The sequence below is a fragment of the Strongylocentrotus purpuratus genome, unplaced genomic scaffold (assembly GCF_000002235.5).
Source record: "Strongylocentrotus purpuratus isolate Spur 01 unplaced genomic scaffold, Spur_5.0 spur5_scaffold_15, whole genome shotgun sequence".
Classification (NCBI taxonomy): Eukaryota; Metazoa; Echinodermata; class Echinoidea; order Camarodonta; family Strongylocentrotidae; genus Strongylocentrotus; species Strongylocentrotus purpuratus.
The window spans coordinates 606,348-627,783 of record NW_022145600.1 but is presented as its reverse complement, the minus strand read 5'-3'; the positions used below and the strand labels follow the sequence as shown (position 1 = coordinate 627,783).

The 21,436-nt window shown below is 34.8% G+C and overlaps 1 protein-coding gene across 2 annotated transcripts; it reads left to right on the top strand.

Moving 5' to 3' along the window:
- The first annotated feature begins 332 nt into the window (after positions 1-332).
- On the top strand, positions 333-15,381 carry LOC100891435. 2 transcript variants are annotated; one of them, XM_011667387.2, is made up of 12 exons: positions 333-731; positions 6,132-6,295; positions 7,176-7,405; positions 8,191-8,287; positions 9,059-9,284; positions 9,874-10,010; positions 10,752-11,035; positions 11,633-11,734; positions 12,163-12,310; positions 13,290-13,385; positions 14,377-14,499; positions 15,084-15,381. In XM_011667387.2, the coding sequence occupies exons 2-12, from the start codon at positions 6,194-6,196 to the stop codon at positions 15,216-15,218; spliced, it is 1,680 nt and encodes a 559-aa protein (XP_011665689.2). In that variant the 5' UTR covers positions 333-731; positions 6,132-6,193; the 3' UTR covers positions 15,219-15,381. The 2 variants fall into 2 exon arrangements, with proteins under 2 accessions (XP_011665689.2, XP_030841157.1); XM_030985297.1 differs by having other exon boundaries at positions 11,588-11,734.
- Positions 15,382-21,436: the final 6,055 nt, after the last annotated feature.

Here is a 21,436-nt window from a genome sequence, read left to right as displayed (position 1 = left end):
ATCACGTTCTAGAAATGCAGAAACCAAGAATAGTCTATGATTAAAGGAATTAAATCAGTCATGAAGTGAATAATGTATTAGCACTTTGGATCGTATTCTTTAACTTCAAACCCGCTATTGGGTTGAACTGGGTCTATATTCTAATTTTACAAGGAAATTTATATCAAGGTCTAGGACAAGGACTCAGATTCATTTGATATCAATTAGTAAATAGGGACACATCTTTCATACTAGGAGATATGGATTCATTAAACTCTCCGTCCCGTTTGATATTACTCTCTCTCTCATTCACCTTCGTCGACATTGCGTATTGCCATGACAGAGGACATAATCATGTAGACTCGCTACATGCAAGAGAACTAAACATTATTGTATTCCAGTTTCCACTGATCTGGATCGTTTAATCAGGCGCATATTGTGCACATTGTGCAACGATATCAAATCTTGAAATTCAATTGAAACCTTCTTCGGTTGGTTGCTTATTCATCGTTTGGTGTTATGTACGAGTCTGTTTGGCACGGTGAATTGTTCCCAGGCTATTACTATTAGAGGGAAGTGAATGCATGAAATTCGAATTCACAAACAATTACTTCAGCAGTAGTCCCATATACACAAGTTAATGTAGTTGTTTTGCAACATAGTTTGGGTGTTTCTGGATATTGTATTCTTGTATTTTACTGAGGAGTCTAAGTCTAGAGAGGTTTGTGAATCACTGGAAACACGACCACCAGGTAAGATTGAGATTTATTTAACTATTGAATGCTGATTTACTTCAATTCATCGGTTCATTTATTGATTGAGGGTTTCTTTTTATAACTAAAACAAGCATCGGTCTAACATAGTTGGTCACATGGAAATGGTAAAAGACATCACTATGCAGGACAGTGGTATAGGCACGCAAACATCATATCCACACCCAAAATGCTATTTCCAGGAGCGATTCTAGGAGAATATTGGGAGGGGGCTTAGAGGATCGGGGCTTGGGGGTTTGTGTGGCTTATGGGTTCTTGCATTCATTTCTACATGTGATCACGAAACTTGGGGGCTTGAAGAATTTCGGAAGGGGGGCTTGAGCCCCCACCCCCTGCAGACCCGCTACTGTATGTCGAGATTATATTGATTTGGTGGATGTACGATATATATGCTGACATGGATATGATAAATACATATGTATTTGTATGTATATACGTGTTCACATTCCCTTCCTAGTATCAATATACGGGTATATAATTGTTTCATGGTAAAGTATAACGCCCCTAGCCCACCAATGGGATTGTCAAAGTAGTGGAATTTTCTTATATCATGTACAGTGCTACTTGTTAGTAGTTACATGGTACCTATACTATAGTCATATCACATTGTTTGCCTCGATACAGCTTGTGTAATTCTATTTTACCAATCCATGTACGTCAAATATAAAGCCCATTGTGAGCATTTAGAGAGGTATATGTAGGAGACATCACGAGAGACAATGAGATCAGACTCAATGCCGGAGCACGTAGACTGATATTTCATTTTTCAATTCAATGTATTGATTTGCCAAATATCATTCGACATGGTAATTTGGTTTGCTCACATGTAAAAGTAAAGGCTCAGATTAAGTTTACAGATAACAGAAATACGATACAGAACATGGATACATTTTGGTGATGACAAAAATAAAAAAATCCATACGTAACAATGATTCTCGTTCGGTATGGCTTCTTTAGTTTCCTTAAGTTATGTAATTTAAGTGTATTTATGCATATTTATAAACAAAAAAATTATTTACTACTATACTTATCGTAAATTAAGCGTTCAAACTGAATATATCGGAATAAATCTGATAAATTGAAAATGTAAATACCGATTTTTAGGGCCAATGATTACCGTATACTACACCTTAAACTTTACTAATTTCCTAACGAAACATAATATTTATTTTTAAAAAGCAGAAACGCTGGTAAGAACAAAACGCGTTATATTTGGTTACATGCCCTGATTGAATACGGACCGAATGTGTTTGTACACCACTCTGTGTCCTACATCTCAGAGACCTCAATCTTCTCCCTGATCAGAGAAATTCATGGAAAGAAAATAACGGATGATTGCCATTTCTCATAAATTTCTTTGGCTTTTTGGACAATTTTCCAGTGACAATCTTCCCCAAGTCCTGCTTTATGCCAATGATTCTTTCTGCATGTTTGGATTTTTTTTACAGTTTCTCAAGACCCGCTTTTCTACAACCTGCAAACCATACAATAGAAATGAATCAAAAGAACACTCTGTACTATTGAAACATAAAACAAATTAAATATCGTCCAATCCACATGGAAGGACTTCATTTTTAACCAGTAGCAACCAGCAATCAGCTGATAATCAATAATCAATATTGCTTAGCAAGAAATACATTATTTGCTATGCTTTTCCCGTTGTACCTAACATTGTTCTGTCCACGATAATTTGTCATCTATACCTAGGAAGGTATGTTTTTCCACAATGTCAATATCAACACCATTAATCTGAACTGGGTCAATACAAGATCCCCTTGCCTTTCTAAAATCAAATATCAACTCTTTGTGAGGCATTTAACTGTAGGAAGTTATCATTACACCATTTCATTTCATTTCATTCATTTCTGCAAAAACAGCAATTTAAATTTACAAAGCTTTTCTTTGTACAAAATCATTCCAATCAAAATATTAACAAACGAGAAATATACATAATATGTTACGTGCAATGCAGTAAAAGACAGTATTCGTATCGATTGAGATTAGGATAATAATTGCTTGCTGTATTGCGGAAGTTATCGTAGGAAAGCAAAGCTTTTAATTTAGGTTCCCTAACATAAAATATCATACTATCATGAAGTAAAAAATACAGGGAACAGCAAAGATGGGGAAAGCGGGGCGATACAAACAAGACAATAATAATAATAATACTAATACATAAGATTTGTATGGCGCCAAATCCATTTAACAATCAAATGCTCAAGGCGCAGCTTGTGCAAAAGATGAAATACATGATAAATATATACACAAGTGCTATAGGAAAGGTACATACATGAAAGGTAATGGTAATCAATTGTAAGCTAGATTAAACAGATATTTCTTAAGATTGTTTTTTAACACTTCACCAGAACTGCTATTTTAATCCATTGAGAGAGGGTATTCCACAATGAAGGCCCAACATTAGCGAAGGTTCGCCTCCCCCCCCCCCCCACTTTTTGTTTAACCCTTGGAATAACAAGTAAGCCAGAGTTTTGAGGAGGTAGCTGTCTAGAGGGAAAGCATGACATGCCATCAATACTTATTTTTCAGTTCTGAAAACAAACTAAAATACACGGGATCATACATTTCGCCAAGTGCGCATTGAAGGGTCATACACACTGTTGCTCATAAATTTAAGATATACCTCTTTTCATGACGTGGTTGTGAGAATATGGGTTATTCTTGAAAGAAAAAAAATTGTATCTGCTAAGAACTGTACTGATCAATATGCAGAGTCATAGAGATTTATCAAATATCTGGGAAGATATGAACTTTATTTATCAATAGTAAAACATTATTGTTACAGTCATTTTTTTTTTAAAGAGGTGAGAAGAATCATTCCAACTTCAGGTATTGAGGAGACATCTGGGAAAAGACCGATACATTTTATTATAATAATTTCATTTTGCAAAATACAATATTTCGGAATATGCTAATGACATCACAGTGACAGATGAACAGTGAAGAAATTTGGAGCCATTTTCATTACGCGCGAAATCAAAAGAGACAGTCCTAGTTCGGCATTACGATGAGACCAGACCCCGATGCTGCCCGTACGGTCGGGAGCACGGAGTTTGGCATGAACATACGCTTCGCTAAGAACGCATTAAAGGTTCATATATACTGTTGCCGATGAAGTTAGAATGTCTTTTTTGTGCCTCTTTTCGTGACGTGATTGTGACAAAAGCTTTATTCTTCTTAGATTAAGTTTATTTCTTCTTAGAATTTCATTGATAAATCTTTACGCCTTTTTAGACTGATACGGCAAGTTCTGAGAAGATATTAAAAACTATTTCCGAGACTAAATCATATTCTCACAATCAATCCTGTAAAAAAGAATTGAAAAACAAACATTTATGAGCAACAATGTACTTTCCATTCTTGAAGTACCTTAGAGAATGATTTCCTTTAAGAGTCAGAGGATTCGAGCCATTTACCACTTTACGTTTTATAATAGGTTCTGTTTTTAATCTCTACTCGAAACTAATAAATCATGGATAATGTGTTCTTAACTTAACCATGACATTAATTTATGAACCGTGCGTTTCTTTTTGTCATTTTTACTCAAATGCATAAATCATCTCTAATACCTTCATCTTCTACATTTTCTATAAATAAACGTTTGATGTCATCCCTTCTGAATTGCTTTTCATAATCACTTCCCGAACCTTCTCATTTCTCTGTACTAAATTCCCTTGTGGAATATTTCTATAATATTGAATGGACTTGAGGTCAAAACAAGGAAATATTGGATGAAATACGCCGACATACTGGACGAGTCGGAGACGGGTCTAATACTGTTTACATATAGAGCTCAATATTTTCTGTGTTGGCCGAATTATGTCATCCAATATACTTGTTTGTTTTTCCACAAAAAAATATATTTTTAAGAATTTTTCATGGTTAATAATTTCGTAATTTGCATGGTTTGAAGTGCAGACTGAAAAACTCTCTGAATGTCTTTAAATGTCGATGGTTTTTTTAATTCTCACACGTTTTACAAAACATCAACTCTTGTTTCATCATTTTATAGATATGGGAAAAACTGAAATTAATTCTCTCTTCCGTAAATAAAAAAAGCTGGAGGAAAATTTACATCACATTTTGTCAACAACAACAAATACTTTGCAACGCGGATCTCTATGTGCGTAACCAATTTTACACAAAGAAAAGAAGCTGGGCTTGAATGAAAAGGGGGAATTCATGGGAAAATCAATTATTTTGCTAAACATTTGCACTATGATATTTGCACTATGATATTTATATATTCATTTTACATATTTATTTATTTTTATTTAAAAACAAACCTTTATTCCTAAAGTTAACAGATGGATCTAAATTTAAAATCCATACTTTTCTTTTTGTTAATATTTCATAAATTTATGATAGCCTCTTTCCATAAAAAACGTCATATGGCAAATTAATTTTTAAAAAATATATCTTTCTGCGCTTTGATTAATTACTCTCGCTACGCGATTACGTTAGAATGAATTGAAGAACAGTTCGTGTTGGTTTGGTTTATGGAATATTTTGTTGAATGTTAAAGTATCGCCACCAGTCCAACTGATAATAATAGCTGAGCAAAGAGAGAACTTGTAATGTCAAAATATTATTAGAATGTACTTCCAGTTAGGTAGCACTGATGTGATACAACCCTTTTAACTTAGCAATGAAAACACAATGTACCTTTAATATGAAATGGCATTTGTGCAAACTTATACAATTTAATATGTATTATTATTATAATTTTTCCTTTATTGGAACCAAAAGTTGGATTTCAAATACATTTAAAAATACAAACAGAAACATAACATACATAATTTACACATTGAAATTGAATCTGATACAGATAACAATGCGGTTGTCAGAACCAACCTATTACAGCAAATAGAGACATATTGTGATATGCGCTATATAAGTACGGTATATTATTGTTATTATTATTATTATTTTTATTATTACACATTATCAAATAATTGAAGTAAGTTCATGAGTATAATATTGCATAATGATTGTATTTAACATCAGATATAATGCATGAAAAAAGAAACCACATGTCAGAAACAGTGTTGAGAAACAGAAGGCTGTTGTAAACTTGTAGCAAAAAGCTGGTGCACCTCCGATAGAATGGCTGAATACGGGAAAAGGCAAAGGTAACATTAACAGTATAGATGAAATGACCTATCCCTTACACTTTAGGGTTTTGTTCTTTTGCATTTCATCCACTCAATATTCCAGTGCCCCCCCCCCCACCCCCTCCACCCTCCCCATGACGCTAGTGTCCATTGAATGGCTGGGTCCATGCACGATACGCCGATTAACATGCATCTTTCATCTCATATCGTTCCATTTTCTACTGATTATTTCCTATCCCTGATTTAGTTCAGTCGTGTGAGAGATGAGATTTCGTGAGTCTGAGATCAGGTAAGAAGCGGAGTACCAAGATGGCAAGTTTCATTGGTCGGGACCGTTTGATATGTCACGGGTCTTTGGTTGAAGGAACACAAGTCTCTCTGAAGACCGGTGGGTCTACCTTGATGTTCAAAGTAAGTAGCCTTAGACATCGTCTGTCATCTCTTTCTGCCCTTCATCTTCTCCCTTCTCTTTCTCTCTCTCTCTCTCTCCTTCGCTTTCTCACTTTCTTTCTTTCTCTCTCTGTCTCTTGTTTTCTTCCCCTCTCTCTATCGCTTTCTCTTTCACTCCCTTCCTTCCTTTCTCTCTCTCTCCCTCCCCCCTCTCTCTCTCTCTCTCTCTCTCTCCCCATCTCTCTATCTTCCACTCTCTTTCCTTCCTTCTCTCCCATTTTTTTTTCTTGCTTCATCCCACGTCGTCTTTTATTTAATTGTATATTTTTGTACAGTATGTTTGTGGTCTAAAGATTACATAAGCCCGACCAATTTTTGTCAAGTTTAAGATTGTTGACTGACTAATAATTGAGCTGTATCATTCTTATACCTGTGTAAAGGAACATAATGGCAGTAAATGTGATTAGAAAAATGAAATTTCAAAACCTGTGGACTAAATTTTGATGCCACTTGTGTGTATGCCCATTTACATGGTATACCAATGTTTGTGTGCATACATACTCACTGTTTACTTCTTCACCAAAGGTACATTTTAGACAAATTTTCAACTACATGTACATAAAGAAAATCATTTATTCCCGATGCCTTCTTAAAGATAGTTTCATAATACAGTTGCTACAATGGAAATAATAACTGCGAGCCTACATGGAGAGCAGTATTTATACTAATGCGGCTACCCTGTGTCATTAAGACCACTTTATTATTACTAGTAGTAGTAGTAGTAGTAGTAGTAGTAGTAGTAGTAGTAGCAGTAGTATTGAAAGGGCAGAACTGAGTTACCAAAGCAATATTTAATGTGACAATCGCATTACAACTACTCAATATAACCCTCTACCTGCAGTCTAAGAACCTTGGATACTACGCCCTCAAGTGCCTTCATGAGACGGTTTACGTCCTGTGCCGTTATAAGGATGTCAAGAAGTTCTCCAGTGGTGACCCTTCAAACACCTACACGTTCAATGGATCAATGAAAGTTCATCGGATCATCATGGCACAGGGAGATACTAAGTACTGTGATACCATCCTCATTGTCATCCACGAGGGAAAACCGCTTTATTTCAAACCACTCAGGTAAATTATCCTTTCAGTTATCTTTAACTATTTAAAGCCTATCTGCACTAGTTTGGCCAGGAGGGATTAGATTGCATTTATTCTATGCTTTTCCGAACTTAATAAGTTAATTTTTATTCGATTTTGTTTGGAGATATTTCGTCATCACTTGAAAATTAGATTGTTTTCCCCAATTATGTCGTAAATGAGAATATCGAATCAATACTGTACATGTAATATATGCTATTTATATCGTTAAGCTTTCCGTCGCAACTTTGAAAGCTTTTATCATTTTCAATACAATGTAGGGTTATACCTTATCATAAAAACCGCCATCGCTGCCATCGGGCGATTTAATTTAAAGTAATTTAGGAGCTGTACATTAATCATGATCTATGGAGGAGGCGCGATAGCTCAGTGCCCTTTGGTAAGGCATTAATCCTCACTAGCAGGTCCCTCGGAGAGGACCTAAAGCCGTCGGTCGTCTGGTTGCTTACTTACAAGCATTTATGCTTTCTTAGCAGGTAAAATAACCATCACATCACACCACATCTAAGGATACACGAATGAACGTTTAAAACCGCCTGGTATCCACAATCATTGTATACTCTCATCGCAAAAGCTTGCAAGTCTTAGTGAAAGTTTGTCCTACGCTCCGAGGGCTCTTGCTATTTTTCGAAGTCTCCCCGACAGAATTCGTGGATTTCAAACATGGGTTATGGCTACAGGCTACAGGGAATTTCGAATTTAGGAAATTATCCCAGTACTAATCCCAAATTTCACGTTATCTTCCTACCTCACACCAGCCAAAAGTTGAAGAAATGGCGAGAAGCATTTATGTATGTAGCGAGCATCACCACACCACCCAAAGAGACACATACCATCCAAGCAAGTACAGAACCGGTGAGCTATAAGAAATTTCAAGTAGGAGTAGTATTAGTAATATTAGAAGTAAAAGTAGTAGTAGTGGTAGTAGTAGTAGTAGTAGTAGTAGTAGTAGTAGTAGTAGTAGTAGTAGTAGTAGTAGAAGAAGAAGTAGTAGTAGTAGTAGTAGTAGTAGTAGTAGTAGAAGTAGTAGTAGTAGTAGTAGTAGTAGTAGTAGTAGTAGAAGAAGTAGTAGTAGTAGTAGTAGTAGTAGTAGTAGTAGTAGTAGAAGAAGAAGTAGTAGTAGTAGTAGTCGTAGTAGTAGTAGTAGTAGTAACAGTGGTAGTAGAAGCAGTAGTCGTAGTCGTAGTAGTAGTAGTAGTAGTAGTAGTAGTAGTAGTAGTAGTAGTAGTGGTAGTAGTAGTATTAGTAGTAGCAGTAGTAGTAGAAGCAGTAGTAGTAGTAGTAGTAGTAGTAGTAGTAGTAGTGGTAGTAGTAGTAGTAGTAGCAACAGTGGTAGTTGTATAAGCGGCAGCAGCAGTATGAGGTGGATAATTAGTTTTGTTGTACATAATGTACAGGCTAGTTGAGGTAAATACTGATGGTATTGGTAGTGAACATGAGAGTGGTGAATGTATATATATATATATATATATATATATATATATATATATATATATCAGTCATGTCCCTATAAGGTACATGCAAATAGTGCTTTTTCAAGATTTGAATCCTCGAGTGGTTCGATTGAGACAAACCCGAACAGTATATCGTGTTCTATCAATACTGTTATTTTTGCTCTGGGTACAGGATGGAGCTTCTACTCCGCACAGAACTTGTCATGTCTCCCCTTCGCATACCCGTGAGAAAAGCCGCAATGCTCCTCATAGGTCATCGCCTGATGCAGACGATCAGGAAGAACCAGCACCTTCACACCTACTTCCCGATGTCATTGATGTCGATGAAGAAGCTGATGCCGCTGAAGAAACTCGTCAACTCGAAAAGAGGAAAACCCGAAAGAGCGTATATAAAAAAGGTATAATACAACACCTAAAAACCCAAAATACATCTCTGATACAAACACATATTAACGGGCTCACAAACCGACCAATGCGCGAGCAGCCACACACCCGCACGCGCACACACACACACGCACACACACACACACACACACACACACACATGCACACACACACCCCACACGCACACACTCACACGCGCGCACTTTTTCTGAAGCTAATATTCTGCACATGACTTTAGAGAAATTGCAGTGTTAGTTGTAAGGTACATTATATCGTGATCAATATATGTAAGGTAGGACTTTGTAGTGACATGCCTATGTCTGTCTGTCTGACATAAAACTAATATACAATTCATTATCACCTGAAGATTCTACTTAGTAAATCAATCTTTTCATTTTTTATTTTTATATTTTTTTCTTTTGTTTCGCTTTGATGTGTTTTATCTTGCCTTGTTTTGCATTTAGTCTATTGTCTATGGAATACAATTTGTTTTAGTTGTTTTGTTGTATTAATTGGCATTTTATCGGAAGTTACATATTAAAGTGATACATGGTGAAGAAAAAATTGTAATACACAACTTATTTAAACTCATTGTTTTTTTAGGCAGTGGTGGAAACTACGGCGTCATGGTGGAAATTAATATGGATGAAAAACCCGAAATATGCCAACCTGGAACATTCGCTCATCGTCAGCTTTCTAGACAGAAAAGCCGATCTAATGAAGAGATATTTACACCAAACGTATGTATACCAACACACCCACACACACGAGCGTGTGAACGCACACCATACTGCCCCCTAACAAATCACACAACAACAATAACAACAACATCTCTCTCTCTCTCTCTCTCTTTCCCTCTCTCCCCCCCCCCCCGCCCCTCTCCATCTCCCTCCCCTCTGTCTCCCTCTCTCTCGCGCTTTCGTTCTTTTTCTCCCCATTTTACATCACCCCCTCTCTTTCTCTCTCTCTCTCTCTCTCTCTCTATCTCTATCTCTCTATTTATCCATCTTTGTCTCTCTAACTTTCTCTCTCTCTCTATATATATATCTCTCTGTAACATGGCTGTTCATCATTATATGAATTAATTCATCCAAGGGCGAGGGAGTTCCTGTATGCAAGCCCTGCTTTTCACTGGATTTAACCATATTTCACCTCCAATTTTGTCCAACACTGTATGTTTTCTCCTTCCCTTTCATCATCTGTTGCCATCAATATTTAGACATGTATCTTATTGTGTTTCTTCAATTCATGTATGTATCATTATTTTGTTCATTGAACAAATTAAAATAAACTATATCAAAATTCAATCGGTATAGATGTATCTCATTTTGATCTCTTAAATTTTTCAATTTGTATAATTTCTGAATATGATGAATAGTACTTCGTAAAATGATGATGTAGCAAATGAAAAAGAACTTAACCTACAAATCTAATGCAAAACTCTATGTTGCAAAAAGATGACACATGTGTTTAATCCGTAGATGGATCAGCTGAGAATATCAGGGCCCCCCATCTTATCAGCATCAGCTACGTTAGGTCGAGGGTATTTGAAACCTTCTACAGTGGGGCCTAGAATTGACCGTACACGATCTGCTGCTGGTGCCTTTCATGTGCATCCCCCGTCAAGTAAACCGGCCCCTACGTCACCATCACATAAACCAATGTCACCATCACGCAAACCACTTGTAACCCACATCTATGACAGTATAGAATCGGATAGCGATGATGATGATAATCGGTCGAGTGATTGTCATCATCTTGTCAGGTACGGAGTGTAAATTTTGATAATGAGTTTTTACTTTTCTTACATAACTTCTATGAGGACATATTAATGTTAATTTTAAAAAGGCTAAATTATGCTACTTTATCATCACATTATCACAAATGACTCTCAATTCCCTTTTTAGTACTTTATAAATTCATCTGATTCCGAAATTATTAATATAAATGTAATTGATAAATATTTCATTTCGATTCACTAATTTTGTTTAAGGAACATGCATTTCGCTTGGTTCTCCATTGATCTTATTTCATTTCATTTCATTTCATTTATTCTTTTTCAGTTCTGAACACAAAATAAAATCAGTATACATTAAAACCTAAATAAAGAAATATGAACTTGTTTTAAAGGGAACTGGCCAAGGCTCCAAGATAAGCAAAGCTTGATGCCTCGTGAGCCCTGATAATCTTATGGATAAATTATGGAAACGCCCGTGTTTGACATTGGCCCATGTCAACTAAAAACATGTTATTTTATTTGTGACTGTATTTTTCATTTTTCAAAATTGGTAGCGATATACTTCTTTATTGCTTGCAGCGAGGAGCCATTGCGATCCTTCAACTCGGTGATTGCTGTTCACAGAGTTCTGAAGGATGAACAGGTTAAGGATCGAGTCGTTGTTGAGTTGAAGAAGGACCATGTAGCTGAAGGACTCGTCTTCGTGCAAATCAACTCAAGCGTTTAGTAAGTGGGTTTCGTTGTTTGACTAAACTTTTCAATTCAACTTGTGTCGTAATATCGAAATACTCTGTTATGATTGGCCACAATTTCATCTCTTTTAGATTATCTCTATATCAACAAAATCGCGATAAAACGTTTGAGAACTAAATTTCTACGATTAAAGTTGACTAATTACCTCTTGATAAGCATTTTGCTTCAGAAATACATTTTAAATCTATCCATATTGCCACGCAGATATTATTAACCTATATAAATGTTGTGTTTTCTGAAAGTAGACATAATGTATGTACCGAGAAAGAGTTTGTAAAAAGGTGCCCAAACCATAGTAACTAATGGCTAACTTTTAGCAAAAGGTCTGCCGATTCGGTAACGTATATGTTAAAGTAATGATCATTTTGAACAGTCGACTCATTATTTCTTTTAAAACATAGCATTGCAACATGGAAGAAGTCAATGTCTCTACATGGTAGATTCCAAGAATCTATCCACATAGGTGATCAACTTCTTCAGGTGAACGAACAACAAGCTTTGGACTTGCCAATCATTCGAACTGTCATCCAGTCATCATCTACAGAAACAGTAAGCTTGTTGTTTGCTTTTTTATACAGTAAAGTCCGTAGTCAAAAATTTGGTTGGTTTTAGGATTTTAAAAAAGCTCTCTTTATTTCGCGATCTCTTCGACCTGCTGCAAACCAAAGATATGGCGTGATGTAAGAATTCGTACTCTCTAAAAAAAACGAGTGATCACGGACGTCACTCCTCTGGAGAGTGAAAATGTAGTGAAAATAGAGTGAACATTCACTCTTTTCTTCTTAGAGAGCACTCTAAAATCAATCGATTTTCACTCCTAAACAAGTGATCACGGACGTCACTCCCAAGGAAGTGAAAATAGAGTAAAAATTCACTCTTTTTTTTAAGAGAGTACGTCATCTATGTCTTGCACCTAAAGGAGGAGATGGCATTGGTGGAGATTGGTTTATGCCGATGCGGACAATGGATGAGAAGGGGATTATGTTTTAGAAGTTCGCTAATAGCATTAAGATTTGTCTAATTCCTGTGGAATTCAATTTATGGGGTAATTTTGGGTCAAGTTTACATTTGTCGAGCAGGGAAGGGGGGTTACGTGATTTTCTTTTTAATTTCATTGCTAGAACTAGAAGTGTCTAGTAGTCTTTGTCACTCCCTTGTTAACCTCTCCCCTTGACAAGTCAGGAAGCAGTGATTTTGTTTTCTTAGATTCCCCATGAACATAATGAACTGACCTACAGAGCTGACATAATTATGAAAGTGTCCTCCGACATTTTAACCTTTATATAACATTCCGGATTATTTGTCATCTTTAGAAATCGGGGAAAATGTCCTTTTGAGGAATTTTGAATGGCACCGCCGGGTGTCTCCATTCGGGAATTGTCACAATTAGACCTACACCAGACCGAAAAGAGACCAAATATAAGACTGCACTAAATGGCCTATAATCGGTCTAAGTGGAGTCTGATTGGCGGAGCGACTGAGGTTTCACACATTGATACATTTATTTTTGTTCTCTATCCCGCCTTAGGTTAAACTCTGTATGAAACGTTTGCCGAATGCTGAGGTCATTCACCTTACTAAGAAGAGAACTCAGCCATGGGGCTTCGACGTCATCAAGAATGAGGTAAGCGATACCAAGTCAAAACTATCACCAGAAATGCATTTTTTTCAACTGCCTTAGTTAAAGCGCAATTGACTCTGACAGAATGACTAATTAAAGTATTAAGAGATCAGAAAAGTTAGCGAGAGAATTTTTTTTTCATTAAAATATTTGACTGCACTACGTAGAGTTTCAGCATCGTTTACAGAACAATTATTATAGTGTCTCACCTAGCATCTAGGATTGATCACAGCTTTTATTAGCTGATTTAAAGTTTATTCATCTTCATCGAAATTCTTGGTTTTATCTAAATTAATTCATCCATATTTTTTTTTTTTAATTCAAACTTATTTTTTTACTTATTTATCAAGTTCTTTACTCACTTTTTATTGTATCAATTTATTCATTCTTTCGTTTATTTATATATTTATATTTATTTACTAATATGTTTATTAATTCATTCCTTCATTTATTCATTTATTTATTCATTCATTCATTCATTGTTCATTTATTTATTTTTCCTTCAATTGTAGATCGATCCCTATGCTTTAAAACAAATTGTATTTTCATGCTTCGTTAGATACTGCCCTACAAATTCAATTCAATTCATTGAAATATCTCAATAAAAATGTTTTGCTTTGCTTTATCATATTCTGCTTTATTATGTAGCCTTTTACTTCGTGGTCTTCATATTTCTCTGTAATCATTCATTTTGTCATTTTTACGGACGTATAATAAAAATGCAATTTGATGATTTGTTAATAATCATATGCCTATTCATGTGTATAATGTGCATCTTTCCACCTATGTGTAGAATAATCTATCTCAATAACCAAGTCTATATTATTTGCATTTTTAATCATCTCTTGAAATAAAGTTGTCAAAATTCTACCATAGGCTATTATATTAAGCACAAAGAGACTTTATAAATATAGTGCGCTATACTATATAAGAATCTATTATTATTATTATTATTATTATTATTATTATTATTATTATTATTATTATTATGAAGATCACGGAAGTGTATGAAGGAGCGGACCTGTACCAGCACATCAGAAAATGCCCCAAGCAGAAATGGATCATCACAGAGCTAGATCACCAACCCGTCAGCATTCAATCATGTGGCAAAGATGAGGTATGTAGGCCCCGTGGTTGAGCAGGGTTAGGAAAGGTCCCAGGTTCGAAACAACGTCATTGCCCTAGTACACCTAATGGCTTTAATTCCATTACCAAGCCCTTCAGTTATAGGGCTAAGGATCGCAGGTCAACTGATTGCTTACAAAGTCTTAGTAGTCGGGTAAAATAAATAATCAATCATATTAAAATCAATTTTAAACATTATAATCTATCTGTGAAATGTTAAATAGGTTTATATCTAGATCATGATTGTGTGTGTGTTTTTTATTCCTGCAAATGTCAATAGCGGCCTACTATTATGGTAGATTGCACATCATATTTTCTTCATTGCTCATATTTATGACCTGCGATATTCCTATCAAACTATGACTTTAAAAATATGTATTTTTCCGACCTAATTTATTTGAAATAGAAATTACACTTTGCCATTCATGAAGACTGGTAAATAACAAAATATAAAGAGCGAAACAAACATGTCAGCTGTTGTATCGTACTATATTCTCCTTTACTCAAGATTTCTTTCTCTGTCTTTGTCAGTTACCACGGTTATGATAGCATTTTTACCTCTCATTTTGTCTGTAGGTAAAACACAGGATGACGGCTGCTCAAACAGAGCTAGCTCTGGTTTTACATCCCAAAGATTTCATCGATAAACTCTTGAAAAAGCTGCAGAAATCTTCTATCAAGAAGAAGCGAATGACCGAATACATTGTTTGAACACTCTTTGACGTGATTGATTTGAATGTGACATGGGAAGAAGGTTTCTGCACCTCAAGCAACCTTGCTAGATTCACTGCTAGATAAGAGGTGTGTTGCTGAGTTGTCTAATGGTGTCATGAAACAACATACAGCAAGATCCAATAAACTGTATGCTCTTTAATAACTGAAGACTAGATCTTATGCAGAGCTGGTGGATCCTCATACGAGAAAGTTAAATGCTACATAGAAAGACACATCGATTGGAAAGTGGTTATGAAGGACATTGTAGACAAATGTTATTGAAATGACTGGAAAGGCATTGGTGGTAACTGAGCAATTGATATGAAATCATCAAATATGGTGAACACTAAGAAAGCAGACACTGAAACTTAATTCAGTTGAACTTCACTGAGACTATTATTGTAACGACAAAAATTGACAGGGCGAATAATATACATACACAATAAGCCACCTGTAGGCTTTCGAGGTGGGGCTTTGGACTGCATTCAAATGAACCCCCAAATTTTAATACTGTCAATATTCATATTGTTTTATACAAGCGAAGCCGACACAAGCATTATTATGCATTAAATAATAGTAGTTACGCATGCCTTCCTTGTGTTGATATCATTTTTCTAAATTATTTTATGTCGAAATGCATACTTATGTATATTATTTGACTATTTTGTTAATATAAAGAAAGAAAATTGGAAGAAAATTGGAAGAAAAATATTGAATGTTAACTTGAACTTGAACTTTGAACTCGACCAATCGTAACCACACAGGCATTAATATTATATATTTAAAACGTGATATCATATGGAATATAGTTATCTTGATACTGCAATTACGTAAAGTCATTAATTAAATCATAAAGAGTTTTACTATTTCTCGTACCTTGCTCGTACCTTGCTCGTTTAATACATAAGATGGGGAAGTTTATATTCGGGCACGAAACGTCAGCCCCCAAACGACGTTTTGCCTATACGTTTATGCAATGAGCGGAGTAATTGAGATTTATATTCAATTCTTAATTTCGAGTTGAAGTAAACATAAATTGAATACTTATATGTACAAAATGTTTGAAACTGATCGCAAAATAACTATGCAAAAACGAGGGAACAGCTTTTAAAGGCAAGAGCCTTATTGTTGCTGTCATCGAAACAGGTAGCAACAACAAACTTTTGTTTAACTAAGCTGCTTTGCAATTTCCTCTTAGAAAATATATATAAACAAAAAAGTGTGAATAATTGTTTGATTTTCTTTTCTGCTCAGCTTTCTTCTACTTATCAGGAATGAATCATGAGTATATCCTGGGTGGGGGGTAAATGAATTGGTATAAATATTATTCGTGGCAGTATAATGTTTAGGGGTCAGTTATTATGGCACACTGTTGTGTGACACTCCATTGATTAAAAGAGGGAAACATTTATAAAATTATTTTTTGTATTATTAAACCAAGACCTTTTTGAGAGTCCATTTACGCGCAAAATAAACATTAGCTTATTTTGTGATACTCCCTTCATATTTTTTTATTTTGATTCCAATTTTCACTCCCTTATTAATACCATATATAATGAATTACCAAATTATCTGTATGGTTTAAATGCAACAAACTATCATTATATTTGAAAAAGACAAACTTTATTCATTTTCAGAATGTAAAATCTGATGAACCTCCTATAGAAATTAAAGTGGATGATGTGGTTATTGAAAAGACTGAAAGTACTACATTTTTTGGAGTTTTTATCAATGAAACTCTGATCATGTGTATTATATTGCAGCAAAAATATCACGTAATATAGGCATTATCTTTGGAATACCTTATTTATGATGTACAATAATATGATATTACCTTTTATTTCATATTGTAATTTAATTTGGGCAAACACTAAGTGCAATTCTGATATTATTTATTTGTTACAAAAGAAAGCGATTCGTATTTGCTCCAATATATGCTGGTTACCGTGATCACGCAAAACCCTTATTTAATAGTGTGTAAACATTAAGAGTTAGATATCAATTTTCTACAAACTGCCATTTTCATGTGTTGCCTTCAGACAAAATAATAGACCTACTCCCATCTCACTCACTGACTCTCTCTCTCTCTCTCTCTCCCTCTCTCTCTCTCTCTCTCTCTCTCTCTCTTTCTCTCTCTCTTTCTCTCTCTCACTCTCTCTCTTTCTCTCTCTCCCTCTCTCTCTCTCTCCCTCTCTCTCTCTCTCTCTCTCTCTCTCTCTCTCTCTCTCTCTCCCTCTCTCTCTCTCTCTCTCTCTTTCTCTCTCTCTCTTTCTCTCTCTCACTCTCTCTCTTTCTCTCTCTTCTCTCTCTCTCTCTCTCTTTCTCTCTCTCACTCTCTCACTCTCTCTCTTTCTCTCTTTCTCTCTCCCTCTCTCTCTTTCTCTTTCTCACTCTCTCACTCTCTCTCTTTCTCTCTTTCTCTCTCCCTCTCTCTCTTTCTCTCTCTTCATTGGTGACCCTGTCCGTCCAACTAATTCCTTCCATTCTTCTCCACAGCCACATTTCCAAACAATCAATCAATCTTTACTCTGCTCTCCGATTGCAGAGCCATACGATGCTGCACTCCAAACTAGACATTTTACAAATCTCTTCCTAAGGTTTAGATTTACACATAGATAGAATACACATACTTTCATGAGCACCTATCCACTATTCATTCATTTCGGTGGGTTTACCAATTTGGTACAAATGGCCTTCAATGTGCAGATCCTGTCTACCGACTAGCTCATGAACTCCACACCTAGATTTCTCTGTTCACACCTTAACTCAATCCTTGCCATAGAGCACTATACAGGGTTAGCTTGAAAGACACTCTCTTCTTTCCATTTATTTTGCCTTTCTTTTTCTTTCTTTCTTTTTGTCTTTCTTTTGCAAATTTGAAGCATAAATAACGAATAATCTGACATGAATTATATTGTTATGATGAAGTAATTTATATTGATCCATAGTTCTACAAGTATCGTAGCTATAGCAATGTTTTGAAGATGTTTTTATTCGAGATTGATTTGATTTGATTTGATTTGATTTGATTTATTTATTTCTGTTTGAGAGACTAATTTATACAGATTTATTGGTGATAAAGCTAGTGATATATAACTGGTATAATATTGAAAATTATAAAGATAACATTGGGTAAGATCTAGCCTTTAGTGGGCTACAGAAATTGTTAAATTGGTTTGAAATCTTGGTCAATTCAAAGTTTGATGTAATGTGACACAGCTGTTCTATATTCTATGTATGAACGTATTCCCATTGGTCATAATTATACTCGGATATCATTGCAGAATATGAATTTAATAAAATTGTTTGATAAAATAAACATTGAAAAACGAGTCTTGTTCACCTATCCTTTTGGCCTAAAGGTATGCAATGTTTTGGTATGGGGTCATGAATTTGGTTCGAATGAACATATTGGAAGCATATGCGATCCTACAATATTCAGTGATCGTTATCGCGTTTGAAATCGAGTCTAAAGTTATGCAATTGTAAATAATACACTCTTTATGTTGTATAGCTCCTTCTCAAGGTCAAGTTTTAATTAAGCTATAAAACAATGTTTCTTGACTAAAATCGACTAATTAGCTATTTCCGTTTGGAAACTATATATCGCAACTACATATTCTGATATTTTCAGGTTTGCAGCTACCATTGTACTTTATCAAAATTTACCGGGAGCACCGGTAAATTTTTATGTTCAATTTTACTCAAAAGCAGAAGTGTTTCAAGGGCTTAATTTTCTAGTGCTTATAAACCATCCACAGGGGCATCCAAATATATCAAAATTGTAAAGAATCACTATCCACCCAATTTTCAAAATTTCCCAAAACTTTGTATTACCTTTAATCAAATGCCACTGAAACATCAATTATTATATAGACTTTGATAACAACATTGCTTGTGCCTATGATTTCGACCTAATTTTAGGGATCGAGGGGAAATATAGGATAATAATGATAATGAAGGTAATGATGTCAACGATATTCAGATTAGTGGTGGTTGATTATAATATATATCACCACCCTATATCATCATTGTTAGCATCACTGTCGTCATCATTATGTAATGAAGAATAGTATTTAGTGGCGGGTCTGGGGGAGTACCTGTATTCTGAGTTGTAAAGGAACCTGAAAATGTCCTTTCTTCTTTTCCTCTTTCTTTCTTCTTCTCTTTCTTTTTTTCTTTCTTTCTTTCTATCTATCTTTCTTTCTTTCTTTCTTTCTTTCATTCTTTCTTTCTTTCGTTCTTTCTTTCTTTCTATCTATCTATCTATCTATCTTTCTTCTCTTTCTTTCTTTCTTTCATTCTTTCTTTTTTTCTTTCTTTCTATCTTTCTTTCTTTCTTTCTTTCTTTCTTTCATTCTTTCTTTCTTTCTTTCTATCTTTCTTTCTTTCTTTCTTTCTATCTTTCTTTCTTTCTTTCTTTCTTTCTATCTTTCTTTCTTTCTTTCTATCTTTCTTTCTTTCTTTCTTTCTTTCTATCTTCTTTCTTTCTTTCTTTCTTTCTTTCTTTCTATCTTTCTTTTTCTTTCTTTCTTTCTTTCTTTCTATCTTTCTTTCTTTCTTTCTTTCTATCTTTCTTTCTTTCTTTCTTTCTTCTTTCTATCTTTCTATCTTTCTTTTTCTTTCTTTCTTTCTTTCTTTCTTTCTTTCTTTCTTTCTTTCTATCTTTCTTTCTTTCTTTCTTTCTTTCTATCTTTCTTTCTTCTCTTTCTTTCTTTCTTTCATTCTTTCTTTTTTTTCTTTCTTTCTTTCTATCTTTCTTTCTTTCTTTCTTTCTTTTTCTTTCTTTCTTTCTTTCTTTCTATCTTTCTTTCTTTCTTTCTTTCTATCTTTCTTTCTTTCTATCTTTCTTTCTTTCTTTCTTTCTTTCTTTCTTTCTTTCTTTCTTTCTTTCTTTCTATCTTTCTTTCTTTCTTTCTTTCTATCTTTCTTTCTTTCTTTCTTTCTATCTTTCTTTCTCTCTTCTTTCTTTCTTTCTTTCTTTCTTTCTATCTTTCTTTCTATCTTTCTTTCTTTCTTTCTTTCTTTCTTTCTTTCTTTCATTCTTTCTTTCTTTCTTTCTTGCTTTCGTGCTTTATTTGAAGTTGTTTTTTTATTTGCTTATTTTTTTCGCCTTACTTTATTATTTGTTTTGGAAAAATTAAGGAAAAAAAAAAAAATTTTTTTTTTCTTTATTTCCCTTTTTAGGGGGTGGGTGCTATTGACAGAATTTTCAAACTTACCCCCCCCCCCCCTCGTAAAATTCTAAACCTGCCACTGTCATTACTATCATTATTACTATAGCATCCTGCACACTTGGTCCTTTTTACCATTATTGTTACTACGTCGACCTTTGTACCTGCTTGAATCTATCTATTATTGACACGAGTTTTCACGCATGCCCCCCTCCCCTTGCATGTTACAGAGACTTAGATGTAAGATGATCTTTTTTTATTTTATTTTTTTATTGAAGGTTTTGGGTACAATGAGCATCATTATCTGTAATTTTTTTTATTTTGTTATTCCTTGATATTGTTTATGTTGAAAGAACATGATATAGTTACAATAAAACGTGAAAATGGTTGCTTGTTATGTGCAGTCATTATCATAAACATACAAAATATAATTATCTAAGCTTTTAGCCCCCCCCCCATCCCCTTCTCTCTCTCTCTCTCTCTCTCTCTCTCTCCCTCCCTCCTTCTCTCTCTCACTCTCTCTCTCTCTCTCTCTCTCTCTCGCTCCCTCTCTCTCCCTCTCTCTCTATCTATCTATCTATTTTGATCTATCCCTATCTCCTTCTTCTTTATAAACAAAATTAGGCATTTGGGGTTTCTCTTTCTAGCCACAACATTTGCAAATTGATAATTAAAAAATTACCAATTTTGTAAGAAGGGAACGACAAATGAGGACCCCGGAAGTATTTCTCTACAATGTACCTTAGTATTTATAGGTACTCTTTCATATCAATGCGTGTTTATGTTGCTTAGTAACGATATGTGCAATTATCACTTCTCATTTTACCGCCCCCCCCCCCCCTCCCCTCTCCTATCTCTCTCTCTCTCTCTCTCTCTCTCTCTCTCTCTCTATATATATATATATATATATATATATATATCTGTCTATCTATCTCTCTTTCTCTACCAATCACTCTTCAGTCTCTGTCTATCACTCTTTTCTTCTTTTTGCTGTACTTAAGCATTACCAAGATCCCCTTAATTATGTCTATTTTTTTTTAT